Source organism: Sceloporus occidentalis, unplaced genomic scaffold (genome assembly GCF_023333645.1).
Source record: "Sceloporus occidentalis isolate IW3139 unplaced genomic scaffold, rSceOcc1.0.p SCAF_37, whole genome shotgun sequence".
Classification (NCBI taxonomy): domain Eukaryota; kingdom Metazoa; phylum Chordata; class Lepidosauria; order Squamata; family Phrynosomatidae; genus Sceloporus; species Sceloporus occidentalis.
The window spans coordinates 7,263,372-7,282,500 of record NW_028317017.1 but is presented as its reverse complement, the minus strand read 5'-3'; the positions used below and the strand labels follow the sequence as shown (position 1 = coordinate 7,282,500).

Below are 19,129 nucleotides of genomic sequence, written 5' to 3'. Positions count from 1 at the left end.
GATTTTCTTTTGGGAACATTTTTCATTCCCCGGTCTTCATTAACACTTATTTGACATTCCGAAATCTTATGGGGAGGGGAGCACGCAGAAGTGCTCCGCACCAGTCTAATGTGATTATACTGTGGGGTACAGTTTAGCTGAGGTTCATCTTTATTCAGTTTTGATTTCCGATGGCCTCTGGTAGTTTCATTACCGGCAGATAACGGCCTCTGGTGATTAATATGAACAGAAACACAAGGAAACTCATCTTTTGCAGCTGGAGGATTCTCGGGGGCATGCAACAGATGCTCACTCTCTTGTATCGAGTCATTCAAGTAAAGCGGTTTAACGTCCCGAACTTCACCAATAGTGCAAGTATTTTTGGAAAGACGAACTCCATTGACAGCTGTTGAAAGAAAACCCTTTGAGCATGTTTGTTCCTCGTTATTTGCAAGCTCGTGAGAAGACAGCATTAACTGATAGGATGTTTGGTAGGATCCTCTGTTTGATGGAGGGCTCAAACATGTTGGGGATGTCGGTGGAGTGTCAGAAGGACTTCGAGGAAAGATAACCAATGAAGAACAGCGCCTCAGTGGTAGTTTAGTTTTCTTTCTTGTAGGCAGTTTTACTACGTCCACCTCTGCGTCTTTGCGATCTTGGTCAAATACATATGTGGTACCACATTGAGGAAAAACCTCCTGCAGGTTATCGCTCCTAAAGGTAGTCTTCTTAGGTTCTGTGCTACCACATGTTGGATTGCCACAGAACATGTTGCTAAAAAAATTGCCTTCACCTAAGGAAAGAATGCAGCTACTACTGTCGCTTAATATGCTGTTTGTACACGAGCCAGTGTCACTTGTAGTACTTGTGCAGGATCCATAATCACTGCTATTACTACTGTAAGAACCACTGTCACTGGCCCCAATGCTACCCAAGCTGCCATTACTGGCTGGTGCGCTGCTCGGAAAACTGCTGTCATTTACCAATGGGTAAAAGCTATCATTTCTGCTTACATTATAAGTACAATTAATTCCATCCTTGCCAAATGAAATATCTTCAGTAGAAGGCTCTATGTTTCCGGATTGATGACATCTACTATCCCTGCTGGGTTGCAAAGAAATCTGCAGGGATGTACTCTTTTTGCCGGGTGGCGAGCGGTTATCATCTTGATGCAACTTATCAGTTTCTGGCGATGATGGCTGCTGAACAGCGTGCCTTGGAGACAGCCTCATTTGTATCACACTAGGTGCAGAACTTTGAGAAAATCCTTCAAAGCACATGTGGATGTTACTGTCCAAGCCATCTCCGGGGCTTTCAGGCAGTGGATCAGTGTTGCTTCTTCTTGTTGCAAAATGAAGTCTTAGCCGTTGTGCCATCTGGTCTTTCCGAACATATTATTGATCCAGAAGCACAGCGTTCACAGCTTCTAAGTCGAGACCAGATGAAGCAGAAAAACATCTAGGGAAGTTGAACGTTACGGAGCGCAACCCCAAAAAACCTGCGGCACGCGTCCCAAAGAAACATACGAGGACGATGAGCCAAGGGGAGAGCAATGCACGTCACGAACAAACACACCGTTCCTTAGACTACAGTTTCCACGTCGTCTTGAATTGCTTATACTCCAACTGCATTCACTTACCAGGCACTTGGTTTCCAGCGACCTTTAAAGTTCAGCTCTGCTGCAGCATACTGGCTGAAACACTGCCAACCTTGTTTCAATTAGAACGTATCCAATTTGCATGAATGAGTCCTTCCCAAAAACAACAGCCCACTTGCATTTTAAACTCAAGAGTATATTCCTGCTCGGACAGCCCTGGCTGAACGCATGGTCCGGTTGAATCGATATGTCTTTCCTGACTTCCCTCCGCAGCGTACAGCCTCTAATATTTTTACCCGTACAGATTGAGTTACAGGAAGTTCTAAGGAATGGAGTTCCACATAATCGAGTATCAAAGTAGGGATTGAATTCCCAAAAACTCTCCAAAATAGGAAACTACTGAACATTAGGCTGTGCAGGAAACCACCGGTATTTCATTTAGGTTTAAAGTCCTACCATCAGGGGAGAAACAGACTAAACTTGCTTTTTTATACTTCTCAATGCCAATATTTATAGGCAAATAAAACTAGTTTGCATTTTAAAACAATATGATTTGGGCAATGTAATTTCACATGCTCGGTACAAAAAAAACCCTGAAACCCAATAAAAAAAAAGATATGTACGACGTTTACTTGAAAATACGCAGTGGGTTAAAGGATGTATTTGGTCATTTTTAGAAATGACAGATTTAAATAAAATAAAAAAAGGATTTCATATAAATTCACACATGTGTTTAGTCAGTATAGCATATCTAATAAAAGAAGAAAAAAAGCAACAACAAAAAAACCACAGGTATGCATATTTTTCACTGCTTTCCATAGCGAAAGAAAACAACTTATTTGATCTGTGCTATGGTGGCATCTAGTGGCACTACTAAAAACAATAACTAAACGTTCCATGAGTCAAAGCATACAAAATAAAACCCCAAATAGTCCTGAGCGTACAATGCTCTGCAAAACCAATACATTGACAAAAAAATATTTATTTTCTACCATCAAAGTGCACAAATTAGCGTTTTACTTACCTGTGCTCGAGAAAGAATAAAAGGGGCCCGGGAGTTAAAAACTATAGCTTTTTGTTAATGACTTTTCTGTAAGATACTTTGCTTAACCCCTTCCACCCTTCCTAACATTACATATAGTCCTATACAGGTGGAATTGAATGTAATAACCTAAGAAGTGGCGTGCGCATTCGAACAATTGTAACACTGTATGAATATGGGAATATCATTCCTGTCTGAAAACCAACTAAATATTATTGGAATTGAAACCGGTTATAAGAAATAGGCACATAATTCTAACCTGTGAAATAACTGCATAGGAAGTTATACAAACATAAAATACGGAAGAATTAAAATCAAGAAGTTAATATCAATTAGACATAAAAAAGATTAATGAATAGCGTGCTATGATTACGCCAAATCAGCAGGTAACATGTTTATCTTGACCCACAAATCTATACATCAATCATTGCACAAACACTTACGTATAAAGAAAATGCACAAACTCTTATAATGGGTTTGGTGAGCATAGGTCCAAAAATATGAAAAAGTATTTATTTATCAAAAACAGTAAAACCCAAGGCCTCCTTATATTAAGAAAAGCCAGCAGCCGGGAAGCCAGACACTCCTCATTACTGGATACATTCATAGCTGGCATCTCCGTATTGGAAATCAAAACTGGCCTTTGCGCAGCCACAGCCGCTGACTCTGCTCTTCAGAATGGCCACATTTCTAAATTAAGAGCATCATTTGCTAGAGTTGGCCGGAGTTAGACAGCTTCTGGAATAATGTCAGAATTCCGTGAAAAGAAAAAAAAAAAAAAAAACCCTCATAATTCTCTTGCATACACAAGAAGCAGCATACATTTAGGGTTACAGGAATTATAATGCTACCCAGTGCATTTCTTATATTATAACCAAGATAAAATTCACACAAACGAATTGACAAACTCGGGGGTACTATGTACAGCAAGCAACCGGCAAAACAATATTTTAAATTAAAATTACCCTGCAAGCTACAGAATAACAGTTATATATATATATATATATATATATATATATATATATATATATATATTAAATTCCACCACTTAAAAAGCCCATTTATTTTTTGTTTTCCTTTCATGACTACAAGTATACCACCAACCTTTTTACACCATACATGAATGGTTGGCACTGAAGGGTAATCCATGACACAGATTCCACTGCAGAGAGTGTAAAAGGTGACACCACAATGTCAGATCCAATTAGAATATGAAAGAGTCACCTCCAGAGTGCGGGACCCCAAGAATTTGCCCATTTGCTCGGAAACTGTGAGATTGGAGTAAAATCGCTGGCATGCTCAAATAACAGAATACAGAATTTACACAAAAACTGAACGATAATTAGAACGGATAAAACACCAACTAACATAATAAGGTCTGTAGATGGCTTAAAGGGTATAACACAAACCCGCGTGCACGCACGCACACACACACACTGTACCAGATAGGGACAGGTTGGTTTGATTGTCAGAAAGGGGAAGGAGTGGATAAACTGTCAGAATCCGCCTCCCAGAGGGGCCAAATCAGCTGCATTTAAACTCCATACTATGTTAATGCGGACTGCCTTCTACATTGTGATAGATTTTAAAGACCAATCTAACAATTCTTCACAGGAAAAGAGATACCAATCGAGGAAAGTGCTCTGGTTATGAAAATAATTGTGTTATTTCAATAAACTCATAGCCAAAAGTACACATAGTTTGCTTGGAATGTCACGGCGTTTATACGGAAACGTACCAAGCGATTTTCATCAAATACTTCAAAAAGGATTCTGTGCTTCTCTGGGTGAACCTGGGGGGGGAAAAATGAATAGAAATGAGTTTTACGCCAACAACCAGATCACTGCCATTATACCTGCATTCACTCTTATTACTAAAGCATGTATGTGGTTTAAACCGAAGGTTAAGTCTCACTTTAAACATTTTTTCACCAAAATGCCTCCCTTGAGTACGGCCAACAATTTAACTTATAAAGAAATCTCTGAATGTTCCCAGTGATCTTGCATGTCTTCTGCGTTATGTCCTTTACAGTTTGTGGTTAAACTTTTTGTTTTAATCACCTTATTTCTTATACTTTACGTTTGAGGCACACTTTACAGCTGAAATGAGGATTATAACTGATGGATGCAATTGTCATTTCTGTTGAAGGCAAAGCGCCCTCTAGAGGTATTTGGTGGTGAAATAATGTGCAGGGCGTTCTTTCGCGAATATAGATTTAAAAGATATATTAAAAAAACAATAAGAGGATCAAAGGAGGCTACTTACTAACATATAATGATGTTTATGTGTTACTTACCCGGAACAACATTTCCTCATTCCATTTCGGATTCAAACTCTGAGAAGGAAAAAACAAAACAAAAAAAAAGATATATTATAAAAAATACAGTGCTATAAATAATGCTTAAATGTGGATTATTTCCAGCTAATTTTGCATATCAAGGTTTATTTTTTTCCTAAAATCTCCTAAAAGGCACTGGTCTACCTACTCTGTTAAATGTAACACTGCTGTAACTTAATACAGCATTAGAAACACAATCCCTTCTGTCATTTCTTATTATTTTCACAGTTTTATCATATGTTTGTTGAACCATGCTCATTTTTAGTGTAATCCCAAAAATCATACATAATTTTCCCTGTACAGGCAGAGCTTTATTTTTATATGAATCAGAACAAATAATATAATAGTATCGATGTGGGGAAAAAAATCCCCCTACATCCCAGACCAAAGAATTAGAATATCAGGGATTTGGAAGAAAAGCCTCAACCCCATTACACACACGCAGTTTGCGTAGGTGACCGTACAGAACATATAGCCGGGTGGGTAAACATGCGCTATATACACAATTTAGGGGAAAAATACACATACATACATACATACATACATACATACACACACACACACACACAGGACAGGAGGATCCAGGTCCCCTGCAGTGCTCTGAAAAAAACCTTCTTATAATCGAGCAAAACGGTGTGTGTGTGTGTGTGTGTGTGTGTGTGTATATATATATATATATATACACACACACACACACACACACACACCGTTTTGCTCGATTATAAGACAAGGTTTTTTCAGAGCACTGCCTGTCTTTTTTTGGGGGGTATAACTTACCAGTGCTTCTTACTCCCTGGTGTTTAGTCGGGGCAGCGAGTAGACGCAGACCTTCCCAGGCTGTCAGAGCGGAGAGTTCCGCGCACTGGTGTGGGGAATTCTAACAGCCGGAAGGTGTATGCGTGACAGACGCAGACAACCCCCGCTGCTAACCGCACCTCCTTCCGGCTGCAGCGGAAGTTGTCTACGCGAATCGCGTAGACGTCTACCCGCTGCCCAGGCTAAAAACATGGGACTCGGGGGGGGTTTAATGGGGGGCATAAGGCATTTCTGTAGGCAGAGTGCTCTCTGATATGCCTTTTAACCCCCTTAATGCCACTCTACCTTCAGAAATGCCTTTTAACCCTCTATACGCCACTCTGCCTCCTGAAATGCCTTATACCTCCCTATATGCCCCATAATATGCCTTTTAACCCCCTAAATGGCAGAGTGGCATATAGGGGTATAAGGCATTTCTGGAAGCAGAGTGGCAAACCTGGGGGCAGATGTGCATAACTGGGGGGCAGGTTGGAAAATAAAAGGAAATAAAAACAAAAAAAAATATTTTTCTCAATCATAGCTTTTATTTAAAAAAAAATTGTTTACACAGTTAATATGATTTAGCATTTATTAGTAAAACTTTTTTTTTCTTATAGGGTCATCTTATATACAGGGTTTTTCTTTTTTTCCTAAATTAATATTCAGATTTTGGGGGGTCGTCTTATAATCGAGCAAATGCGGTATTTTAAATACATAGCTACATTTAGAAAAATGTTTGTTTTATTTGGGAAGGATCTGACAGGTGGGGGAGTCATTATGGCACAATGTCTGATAGCAGTAATTTTCTTGCATGTTAGCCACCTGATAAAAATATCAGCCGCCAAAAACTTTTTTTTTATTTTTATATTTTATACTACTGACTGGATGGTCTGCGTACCAGTAAGGAGGGGTCAGATTTCTTTAACAATGTAAACTGATGTACTGTTTATATTTACATTTTTTGATAGGATTTTCTGACTTTTTTAACACATTGTTACTGTAGCATTTTAAAGCCCACTATTTCTTGACATGTAACATCATGAAGGTGGGGACTAGTCGTGAAACACAAAAAGTGTCTCTTGGCCCCCTTTTTGCCACTCTGCCCCCCAGATATGGCTCATACCCCTATATGCCACTCTGCCTCCCAGATATGCCTTTTAACCCCCTATATGCCACTCTGCCCCTCAGATATGCTACTCTGCATTGCTGATATTCCTTTTAACCCCCTATATGCCACTCGGCGTCTCTGATATTCCTTTTTAACCCCTATATGCCATTCTGTCTCCAGAAAGCCCTTATACCCCCCCCCATATGCCACTCTTACCCTCCCCCGACTTATCAGTGCTTCCCTAGACTTCTCCCCGTGCTGCAGATTCCTTGGTGTGTAGTGGGGGCAGCCGGTGAAAGTCTGTGCAATGCACGCAGACAACCTCCGCTGCTGCTGCTGGCACTTCCGCCAGGGCTTCTATAAATGAGCACCGGAAGGTCATGTAAAGCTGGCGCTCCGTCATAGAAGCCGCGGCAGAAGTAGAGGTTGTCTGCGCGCATCGCACAGACCTTAACCGGCTCCTGGAGAGGAGGATCCAGGTCCCCTGCAGTGCTGCGGGGGATCTGGATCTTAGTCTTGTAGTCAGACCTCTATTTGAGGTCTGATTAGAAGACGACCTCAAATATAAGACGAGGGATATTTTTCGGAGCATTTGCAAATACGGTATATGTATAAATGTAAACCGTGCTATAAAAAGGAATAATGTATAAATGTAAATATATATCGTATATTAATGTGCTGCAGTTAGTACAATATGGACTTTTTCCAGTATCCAGAAGATTAGAGCTACAGAGTTCTTACACAGTTCTTGAGAAATGATTCTTCACTTTGGAAAATGTGAAGTTGATGCTGAAGATAAGGGTCTGAAGCCACAGCAGCATCTGTACTCCGATGAGCTGAGGGGGAGCGATCAAGTTTCACAGTTTTTGTAACAGGATGCTCTTACCTTTTTAAGAGTCTTTGTTTGCACACTGGTCAGAACACCATTAGCTTGGTCATATACTGTGAGTTTTACATAAGGATCACTGGAAATAAAAAAAAAAAAATGTAGAAAATACACTTACTACGATGTCACAAAAAGAACTGGTATGTTTAACAAGCGCTGATGTTGAGCCGGAGGTACAAAATAGTAATTAAGACGTGGAAGGACCTACAGTCGTATGGAAATTAAAGTACATCCACTTTCAATTCTATGGTTTTACATATAAGGACATAACAATCATCTGTTCCTTAGCAGGTCTAAAATGTACATAAATTCAACCTCATTCAACAAAATAAAGCCAAAATGGAGAAGCCATGTGTGAAAAACTAAGTACAACTAATGATTCAACAACTTTAAGTAATTGTTTTCTATCACTCTCCCACATCATTGTGAAGGACTTTGTGACCCACTTTACAATGTAACTTCAGTTCATTGAGCTGTGTTTATGCACAGTTCTCTTAAGGTCCCGACACAACATTTCAATCGGAAAATCCTCATGCCCACACGCATCCGAGCTCACATGTGCAAGTACACATTCATACTGGAAGAAACAACTACACTCACAGAAACCCTTACACATACACATCCATGCTCACAAACACACACATACAGGCTCACACACAAATATTTATACGCTTGCACTACCCCCTACCGCACATGCATTGCTGGCGGCAGCGCACGGTGCGAGCAGCCTCGTGTTTAATTGCGGAGTCACGTAATCTAACCTTACGTGCCCCCCACTGCGTTCCTACATGCCTGCGCTGGTCCAGTCCAGGTCGGACCAGCATACATCCAGTAAGTCACTGGATGTATGCCTCTTTAGGTCAATGTCTCAGAGTTTCATACTGCATTTTTCCACAAAGGGTTTAAAGCTGTAGGAAACATAATGCAGGACATCTACATTTCAGCTTTACCACATGGTAAACTCGGTTAACAGAAAACACTCAAATGATTGTGGGCAGGACAGTTTAATGTTGTTTCATGCTACTGTGCTGTAATGTGCATGACAAGTGGCCCCTTTTACTAGCAACTGTGCTGTTGACCACAAGGTGGGCACTTGAAGCACGTGAAACCAAGGGATGGGGCAATCCTGACAGATAAGATATCAGCAAGCAGAAACATGAGGACCTGAGCAATTTCCTTCAGTCTAACGCAGCTAGCCAAGAGATAGAGGACCATACTGCTGCTTTACTGGTCAGAAAGAAAGTTATAACTGTGGAGGTAGAATGCATTAATAACAAACATGAAAATACCAAGACAGATTGGTCCAAAAACTAATATACACAACTGGGGCACAGCGGCAGGAGCATTAGAGTCGATGCTTACCTTGCTCCTAAAAGATCTTTCTTTGCCAGTCCAATCCCTGCTATCACTCGCACACGAAGAATACGTGTATTTTCCTGAAAATATTTGAAAAGAATTACGTTATACTCAATGATTACATTCAAATAACTATATAAGCCATCATGACTGGCCATTCCATGCTGTCAAATATTAAACCTGTTATGATGACATAAACTATCTTGAGTTGAAGTGAGCATGGTTCTCAATGCCATGAACATATAGTGACAGCAGTAATTATACAATTGCTAATCATAGTATTTTATAATGAATAGCGTTGTCATGAGACTCCCTATTACAGCAATATATATATATATATATATATATATATATATATATATATATATATTAGGGCTGCAACAACTAATCGATAAAATCGATAATAATCGATAATGAAAATCGTTGCCAACGAATTTCATTATCGATTAGTTGAATCGATTTTTATCGATTATAAAATGAGGGTTTTTTCAGAGCAAACGCTCTGAAAAATACCCCTCATTATAAAAACCGTTTCAGTGACTCACAGCAGCAGCTCCTACTTACCAGTCCCTCCCTGTAATCACTGTGACAACTGGCCCCGCCCCCTTCCTTCTCCCAGAAGGCCAGAGCCACATGGCTGTGACACTCATCTAACTGTAAGTATAACATTAATATTTGGGCTACTGAAAGTTAGGGGAGGTGGGGTTTAATTTAGGGGCAGTTATGGTTAATGGGGTGTTTAGGGTTAATTTAGGGGAAGTTATGGTTAATGGGGTGTTTCGGGGCAGCTATGGTTAATGGGGTGTTTAGGGGCAGCTATGGTTAATGGGGTGTTTAGGGTTAATATAGGAGCAGCTGTGGTTAATGGGGTGTTTGGGGTTAATTTGAGGCAGTTGTGGTTAATGGGGTGTTTAGGGTTAATTTAGGGGCTGTTGTGGTTGATGGGGGTCTTTAGGGTTAATTTAGGGGATGCTGTGGTTAATGCGGTGTTTAGGGTTAATTTAGGGTAGTTGTGTTTGATGGGGTATTTAGAGTTAATTTAGGGGTAGTTATGGTTAATGGGGTGTTTAGTGTTAATTTAATGATGAGGACTGAGGGTTAATTTAATAAAGTTAACTTAAGGCGCAGTTAGAGGTAAAGGGGGGCAGACTAAGGGGAATCTAAATCCTGGGGGCAGTGAAGATTAACCCAGTACTTATTTATAAAAGTATGGTGTCAGTGTGATGCGAACAGGTCTGTGACTCTGAGGGGACTATGAGATATCTGGGGGGTATAAGGCATATCTGGGGAGGATGGAGTGACATATCTGGGGGTATAAGGCATATACGATATATAAGGCATATGTGGGGAGGGCAGCGTGGCATGTCTGGGAGGCAGTGTGGCATGTCTGGGGAGGATGGAGTGGTGTATCAGGGGGTATAAGGCGTATCAGGCACAGTGGCATATGTGGGAGGCAGAGTGGAGTGGTATATGTGGGAGGCAGGGTGGAGTGGCATATGTGGGAGGCAGGGTGGAGTGGTATATGTGGGAGGCAGCGTGGAGTGGTATATGTGGGAGGCAGGGTGGAGTGGCATATGTGGGAGGCAGCGTGGAGTGGTATATGTGGGAGGCAGCGTGGAGTGGCATATGTGGGAGGCAGCGTGGAGTGGTATATGTGGGGGGCAGCGTGGCGTGGAATGTCTGGGAGGCAGCGTGGCAAGCCTGTGCTCAAATGTGCATAAATTGGGAGGGCTGGTTGGGAAATAAAGACAAGAAATGCATTTTACCAGTTTTTTTTTTTATTCTGCGTTTGTATTTAACATCATTTGTTTATTAAATTATTTTAAATAAATGAAAAATGTACATTCATTTTTTTATCCGATTAATCGATTAATCGAAAAAATAATCGGCCAACGAATCGATTATGAAAATAATCGTTAGTTGCAGCCCTAATATATATACACATATATATATATATATATATATATACATACACACATTTTTTTTTAATTATAGGTTAGCGGGGGCCATTAAAAATTGACAGCATGTTAGATTTTTTGTAAAAAAAATTTTTCATACGAAGGTGTGGAAGACTACCAGGACTGCAAATTGTACATATACAGTGAAGTAGAAAGACCCGTGACACATGGATAACATACCTGGCATCACATACCAGCCATCACATGCACTTCAATGCACATGATAGCTTATTGACCCATTTCAAATAACACCCCCCCCCTTGCAAACGCATGAAGGGATTGATCAGAATCTCCCTTATGCATTTGCCCCCCCCCTGCTCCTTTACTTGTCGGAGACAAGTCTGCTCTCGTCTAACGAGACCACCCAGGGCTTGCACACAATACGCTTCTATTGATTTAAGTAGGAGCACTTTGATAGCAGAGATTGGCGAAAAATTGTACAACAGTGTGTGTGTGTGTGTGTGTGTGTGTGTGTGTGTGTGTGTACGCTGCAGATTCTCCTAACAGTAAGTTATGGGGGAGTTAAGCTATAATATGCATATCAAATGGCGTTATGATGCATTGCTCCTTGGGGGAGCTACGTGGGGCCCTGAAGTATCCCTTTAGATGTTTGATAGAAGATACTCTAGCTGTATTGTGTTCACTGTAGGTGCTTGCATACGAATCTGAGTATAATATAATGTAATATACATTACAATGTAATTTTATTGTTGTGCAGTAACAGTTTTGGCAGAAAACATAACAATATACAGAAATAAAATGTATCCTCCACCATTTTTCACACCTTATATGAGACGGGGTAATGGGGTTTCTGAAAAGCTGCAGATCAGTTGACCGATAACATGGATATTATTGGTGACTCAACTTTAATGCGTTTCACATTGTGCATGGCTGCCATGCCGTATCCATCAGAGCCCCTTACCAAAAGACACACATTGCCAAACTTTACGGGACAATTTATATATCTCTTGGTTGGACTGATACACGCAAATAGTTTATTGCTATTATAATAGGAAAAAAACAACGTCCACAGAGATAGGATATGGGTTTATAATAAGGACGTAGCACTTTTCACAAGACATATTCATTAATGAATGGTTGATTATCGTCTAAGGAATAAACGAGTTTACAGCCGCGTTCGCGAGGTTGGTGATTACATTAAGGCTAATGCAGATCTAGTCAGTGTCAACTAATTCTATACAAGACAGCTGCATTTCAATACACGATGCCGGGGTGTGTCGATTTGAAGTATTTCCGATTACCCACACAATGATAGAAGTAGCTCAAATCAAGGGATAGGAAAGCTTGCACTGGTAGATTCCCATTGCCTGCCTATATTTATGGTGGCAGCTGAACTAAGCTGCTGATATAGTAGGGTTTGTGCTGGGGTCTCTGATAAGTCCCTTGCCACTGATCAGACAAGGTGATGCTACTTGATGATGCTCCCTGTTGATCACACAGTGAAGACTGCTGTGAGAAGAGCTAAAATATAAGATTAACCCCTTCAGTCCCAGCGGATTTTGGTACCTCAAAGCCTGGAGCAATTTTGCCGTTTTTGCATTATGTCGGTTCAGCGATGATTCTCTTTTACTGTGAATAGTGTACCCATGTAAACTATATATATGTTTTGGGTTTTTTTTATATATTTTCCCTCTGAATCCTCACAAAATTAGGTAAAATGATGGAAAATCCCCTCCAAGTTTATCAATTCAGGTGTCCTTTCCCAGTACTTATAGGGAACATACTATAAGGTGTACATTATTCGTAGAATTTTTATGCTTATGGATTAACAATATCTGTATGCTGCAAACAATAATGGTGGCAAAGAGGAAAATCTGTAGGGGCTTCTGGTGCAGGTAGCATGTATGGGTAGCTATGTTAGGACTATGTTAACTAGGGGTAGGGTTAGGACTATGTTAACAGCTATGCCCATAGGGAAGGGAGCAGCATGTCCCAGAAACAGAACGAGCAGCATTGTTCAATGAGGAAAGCATGGGTATAGTGGTGAGATTAGTTACATTAAGTTGAAACAAAACATTATACACTTCATATTGGCCTCCTAAGTGATAGATGCCTGCAGGGTTCAATCCTGACGTTTGCCAGTAAGGAAGAGCAGTACAACCAGTCGTGGAGCCTGCTAGGAAGCCGGCAGTGTAATAGGCAAGCGGTTTATGCTTCACTGATTGAAAGACATACATGAGGCAAACACTGGCAACACTAATAACACTAATAAAATTACTTCTTTCCATAATCCAAAATAACTAGACTAGAATGTTCTGCAAGACATTTTTGAGGCTGCTGATCAGTCTCTGACCGATCAGCAGCACTCGCTCCTCACGAATGGAGAATCGCGTTCATTGTAAAGGTGAGACTTCCATTTATAAAGGAGGTATGGTTATATCTCATGGTTTCAAAAGGGAGTTAAACTAAAACTTTTGATAGTGACAGTTCGCCTTTAACCTCATGGAAGCAAAGATATGCGCCTCAGGGTATCAGAACCACCAACATCCTGTTCTGAAATTCTCTCCATTCCAAGAAGAGAGAGGAGTCAAGTTATTATTATCCATCAGATTCCCCAGCGCTGTACGAAGGGTAGACAGGACATATCAATTAGTATATAACAAGATGGCATACAGAAACAATTGGTAACGAGGGCCCTGCTGAAAAGGTGCCGAGCGATTGCTGAAAACCTTTTCATGAGCGACCCCTCGGCGCCCCTCTCTCTCCTCCCACACACCCCAAAGTCGGTGTGCCATAGGTTCGCCATCGCTGATCTAGAGAGTAACATCAAGGCAGCGAACAGTGTCTGTTGGGTAGCTTTTAGAAGTTTCTATTAAGATGGAGATATAGGGACTGTAGTTGGTCTAGAGGTGCTACTGGAATCCGAAAGAATAGGGTCGCTTCCCCAAGAAAAGAGCTGTAGACAGAGGCTCACCAACAGTGATAGCCTCCAGAACTGAGCTATGAAGCTCACAAGTGCCAAAGAAGACAAAACACTGATGTTTCATTAGCATACATGCAAATAGCAGCTACTTCAGCCTTCCCGTCGACAAGATTGCTGAGTATGTGCAGGTTATGCACATGGGGAAGAAAAATCCAGGCTGGGAATATGTATTAAATGGGAAAACACTGGGGACGACTGACGTGGAAAAGGACTTAGGAGTTTTAGTTAACAGTAAATTTACCTGTAGCGACCAGTGTCAGGCAGCTGCTGCTAAGGCAAATAAAATCATGGGGTGCATCAAAAGCGGCATAGATGCCCACGACGAGGAAATAATTCTACCACTGTACAAGTCACTAGTCAGACCACACATGGAATACTGTGTACAGTACTGGGCACCAGTGTACAAGAAAGATATAGTGGAGCTGGAGAGGGTTCAAAGACAGGCAACCAGAGTAATAAGGGGAATGGGAGGACTACAGTACCCAGAAAGATTATCAGAATTAGGGTTATTTCGTTTGGAAAAAAGACGGCTTAGGGGGGACTTAATAACTATGTATAAATATATAAGGGGGCAGTACAGAGATCACTCCCAGGACCTATTTATACCCAGGACTGTATCTATAACAAGGGGACATCCTCTACGGCTGGAGGAAAGAAGGTTTCTACACCAGCACAGACGGGGGTTCTTTACAGTAAGAGCGGTGAGATTATGGAACTCTCTGCCAGAGGAAGTGGTAAACTCAATAAAAGAGTTCAAAAGGAGCCTGGACGTGTTTCTTGAAAGCAATAATATTACAAGTTATGGATATTAGATTAATAGGGACAGAACGTTGATCCAGGGATTTATTCTGATTGCCATATTTGGAGTCGGGAAGGAATTTTCCCCCTGGTATGGGGCAATTGGCATCTGCTTCATAAGGGTTTTTTGCCTTCCTCTGGATCAACACAATAGGGACACAATATGTATATAGGTTGAACTTGATGGACTTTGGTCTTTTTTCAACCTTATGAACTATGTTACTATGTTACTAATGCCGCCCGATTTCAGTAGATGAAACACACGTATGCCAATATTGGCATGACTAGGACAAAACACATTTTACTTTTTGATCCGTTACCCATGTTAACATGAGTGCTCTTATTTACATACGTATAGCAGACACAGACTTTGACCACAGAATAGGGTTGGAAGTCAACAAGCCTGGATTTTCCACCACCGGTTTCAATCTTTTTAGATCTCATTGATGCAGATTAGGAAAGGAAGAAAGAAGTTTTCTCATTCCAATAAGTATCGATACTCCATTAACTGTGCGCATGTATAGAAGATTGCGTGATAAAGTCTTCCACTGAGGGCACTGAGTCACGCACTTTCTGTACAGTTACATAACATCCTTCTGAACACAAGCTGTCTTTGCATTTCATTCTAAGCAAACAAGTGACAAGTCCTACATAATGTACAGTATGTTAGTTAACATCATGAGTACTAATTAGGCCAATAGAAGGGTCTTGTGTCAACAAAGTAGGGTGGAAGGGTTATCATCACAAATAACCTCTCTCACATTGTATCATCTTGGAAGATATATTTCCAGCCATGTTTACAAACATCAGGCTGCACAATAATATAGGTTTAACAGAAGATTGTCGGTATAAAATATTTATGTCGACTTGTTTTAACAGGACCGCTGACAATTATATATAAACTAATAATAATATATTTTAATATATAAACTAATAATAATATATTTTAACCCTTTCTTACCCTATGGACGTACTGTTACGTCCTATAGAAAATACAGGGCCGCGCTCCAATGCACAGAGGCAGCCCCAAGAGAACCAAGAAGTTGATGAAGTCATGTGATTGCAGTAATGACCAACCACAGCGATGACATGATTTGTTTTAATCAGTTGCTATGCCTCTCTCCCCCATCTTTGTAATCTAAGGAGAGAGAGTAATCACCACAAACAACCAAAAAATTTAATAAGAGAAGAACAGGGCTCTGGTCTTGCAAACGTACAATCTGGTCAGCGGTTGAGGGGAGGTGAAACAGTAGGAGAGGACTACTTGGATGGGGATGAGTTGGTCAGGATGATCTGTAGAAGTTGTTGGTCAGCCAGATGGCTCTATTAGGATGTTGGCTGAGAGTTTTGGGAAGAAACGTTGTATGCTTCTAGAAAAAAAGTGGGTTTCCAGGAAGCTTTTGAATGTGCAGCACATGTGAAATCCTGAATGCGGGAATGGGGAGAGGCAATGACAGTAGAAGAAAGACGCAAGTGAGAGGAACAAAAAGGGCGGATAGGGTGGGAAGAGATATAGAGGCATGTGGCGCTATTAAGGGCTCTGTAGGTCAGGGCCAGAAGTTTAAATCTGATTCTGAAGGGTATGAGGAGCCAACGGAGTGATTGGCACAGAGGAGCAGCAGATGACAGAGAAAGTAGTGCAAAATTATTTATATGGCTAACTTGGCAGCCATTGGCAGCCGGCAAGCAGCAGGGTTAGGATCCAGATCCCCCATAACGCTACAGTGGATGTCTGCGCGGTGCATGTAGACAACCTCCACTGCCGGCACTTCCGCCGGAGTTTATATAACGGAGCACCATCGTGACACAACCTTCCGGTGCTCCACCATAGAAGCCCATGCGGAAGTGCCCGCAGCGGAGGTTGCACGCAGACATCTACTGGCTGACCACCAGGGAGTCTGGGAGTGCATTGGTAAGTCTGGGAAGGGGGAGAGTGGCATATCAGAGGGGAATATCTATGTATTTGTGTATTTTTCCTTTAAAATAGCACCAAACTTTAAGGGTGCGGCCTATAATCGGGAGCGGCCTATAATTGAGCCAATACGGTATATCATTTTATGGGAACATGTTCTCCTGGGGAATTACTAAGCTGCTTCACATATACCATAGCCCTAGCAAAGCACACTGATCCAATATCCATCTTGTGTCCTTTAATGTCCAGAAAAAAATATGCATGTGGGGTATTTCCATAATGTGGAGATGCAGCTGTTATGCCAAGCCATGAGTTGGCCTGTCCAGGCCTCTGGCAAGCAAATGGCTAAGCTCAGTGTGTATATATTGCGTAGCCTTTGATCCATGGGCATACAGGATATTCTTTCATCATCTGGCCTTATCAAAGTGTTAATACAGCAGATAACATCACCAGAGCGGGACCTAAGGTGTAAAATGTAGGAGGACATCTGCTCTGAGACGGGTCACCCAGGGGACAACCACATAGTATAAAATATGGAGGATATATTGTGTAGAAGGGTTCAACCTTCATACATATTTAGAATTCCTGGTTTTATTCTTCTGGTGGAGACCAAACATGCCCAGGGAGAGGTGTTCCTTTTATGCGATACGAGCAGGGCTACTTTGCAAGCAGTTACACCCATCATTTTTGGTGTCTAGATATTTGCCCACATACAAAATTACGGCTGTAAATTACATGTTTTAGGAAGCTTTATGTCAGATCGACTCTTCGCTGGTGTTCATGAAAGGTCTGATTGAGGAGCCCAAACCCCTGATTCTCCCAGGTAACACCCGGCAGGTCCATCCTCTGTGGTCGATCTATATAATATGGGTTTTGGATAATGAAAAAGAGAGATTTAACCCTTACATAAAGCTTCCAAATGCTCCTGATGAAATATCCAGTCTGCTTTACAGAAAGATAGAATTTTGTGGGAAAAATTAAATCATAGCGTACACCTTATAATGTGTGCCCTACAACTGCATGGAAAGTATAAAAATACTATATATAAATGAGGTATTTCTGAAATCAGGACACCTAAATCGATACATTAAATAGCTTCAGTATTTAGGATACAAAATGTATCTTTGGATTCTTAAGCATATCAGGAGGCCAACTTTCTTCAGCAATACGGCTTGCACTGGCCCAGCGTACTTTGTTCAGTTATCTATACATTAAGCAAGGCCGGCAACAGATGGCATATTATCATATGTTCCTTTAGGAGGTCAGGGGGGGGGGGGGTTGTTGTGTAATGTAATGTGACCCTGCTTACTGCCACCCAACTACAGTAGCCTGTACGGTGCGGCTACTACTACGCCACCACCATCTGCATAGCAAAACATCTAAACCGGTATACAAAGAGCTACTTTGGAGGACCGTAAAGTTCCCATCATCCTCAGCCACCTCCCAGAGGATGAAAGTCTACTTCTTCAATACATTCTCCATCGTGCCCAGTTGCCCACACTGCAGTCTTGTAGCGTCATGATGGGAAAAGTCCGGGTTTGTACTGAAGCCATAATCCTTACAATAGTATCCACACAATGAGCAGCCCCCTCCCTGCCATCTCTAAGCACTTTGGAATGTGTGATCATTGCTCAGTAATTGGTACTACAATCCCCACAATGCCCCGCGAAGGCACCACTAATCTGCCCCGCACAGAGTGGGCAGTAGCTGACAGGCTTTGTCGGTAACGACGCGTATCTGCCCTTTAATACGACGCTGGGAAATGTCACCGGGCGGCCCGCGGGCCTTCCTGAACAGCACAGGGTTACACCCCGAACTCCCACCCGAAGCATGCACTCTAGGCGGAGGGGGGGGGGGGGAATGAGGGGAACACAACCCATCTCTCCGACTTGATGGAAACGAAGGGAGACGCAGGATTAAATAATCGTTACCTCCTCCGCTGGAAGGCCGAACACTTCCAAAGAAGACGCCATCCGCCACTCGCGGGGTGATGTGGGCTCTGCGCGACTTTCCCCTCCGATCTGTTACGACCAATTCCTGGCGCGGCACCCGAGCGCGTGGCCAGGACTCGGAGCACGCACGCGTAACGCGCCGAGACCGCATCCTGCGCGTGCTTCCCCCCCATGACACGCCAGTGAGTCACTGGTGCGGGACCGTGTCCTCAGCCTGGGGGCCACAAGGTGCCAGAGATGGCTAATAACACAACGATCGCTGGCATTCTTGGCACTGATCATTGCAAATCTTTGCGTCATTCATATTTTTTTTAGGGCATGCTTAACTGTCACGTGACACAAAAGCAGTCACTGAAAATGTTTTTTGTTTGTTGCGTGTATGTGATTAAAACAGACAATAAAGATAATTTGGCAGATGCCAAAGTGTGTGTCCTTGTCATGGGTATGTTTGATATAGCGCCATC

At 41.8% G+C, this 19,129-nt stretch overlaps 1 protein-coding gene across 5 annotated transcripts in view; it reads right to left on the bottom strand.

The window, feature by feature from the left end:
• Window positions 1-18,686, bottom strand: part of NEDD4 (NEDD4 E3 ubiquitin protein ligase) — a 55,536-nt gene extending 36,850 nt beyond the window's left edge. For 4 of the 5 annotated variants that reach the window (XM_089488135.1, XM_089488136.1, XM_089488137.1 and 1 more), the window contains exon 1: window positions 1-1,355. This exon is cut by the window's left edge and continues 196 nt beyond it. In XM_089488135.1, the coding sequence (XP_089344261.1) occupies window positions 1-1,355 (1,355 nt within the window). Of the gene's footprint in view, window positions 1,356-4,356; window positions 4,411-4,914; window positions 4,954-7,745; window positions 7,825-9,107; window positions 9,182-18,644 lie in introns of those variants that run through there. The other variant, XM_089488139.1, reaches the window with a different exon arrangement.
• Window positions 18,687-19,129: the final 443 nt, after the last annotated feature.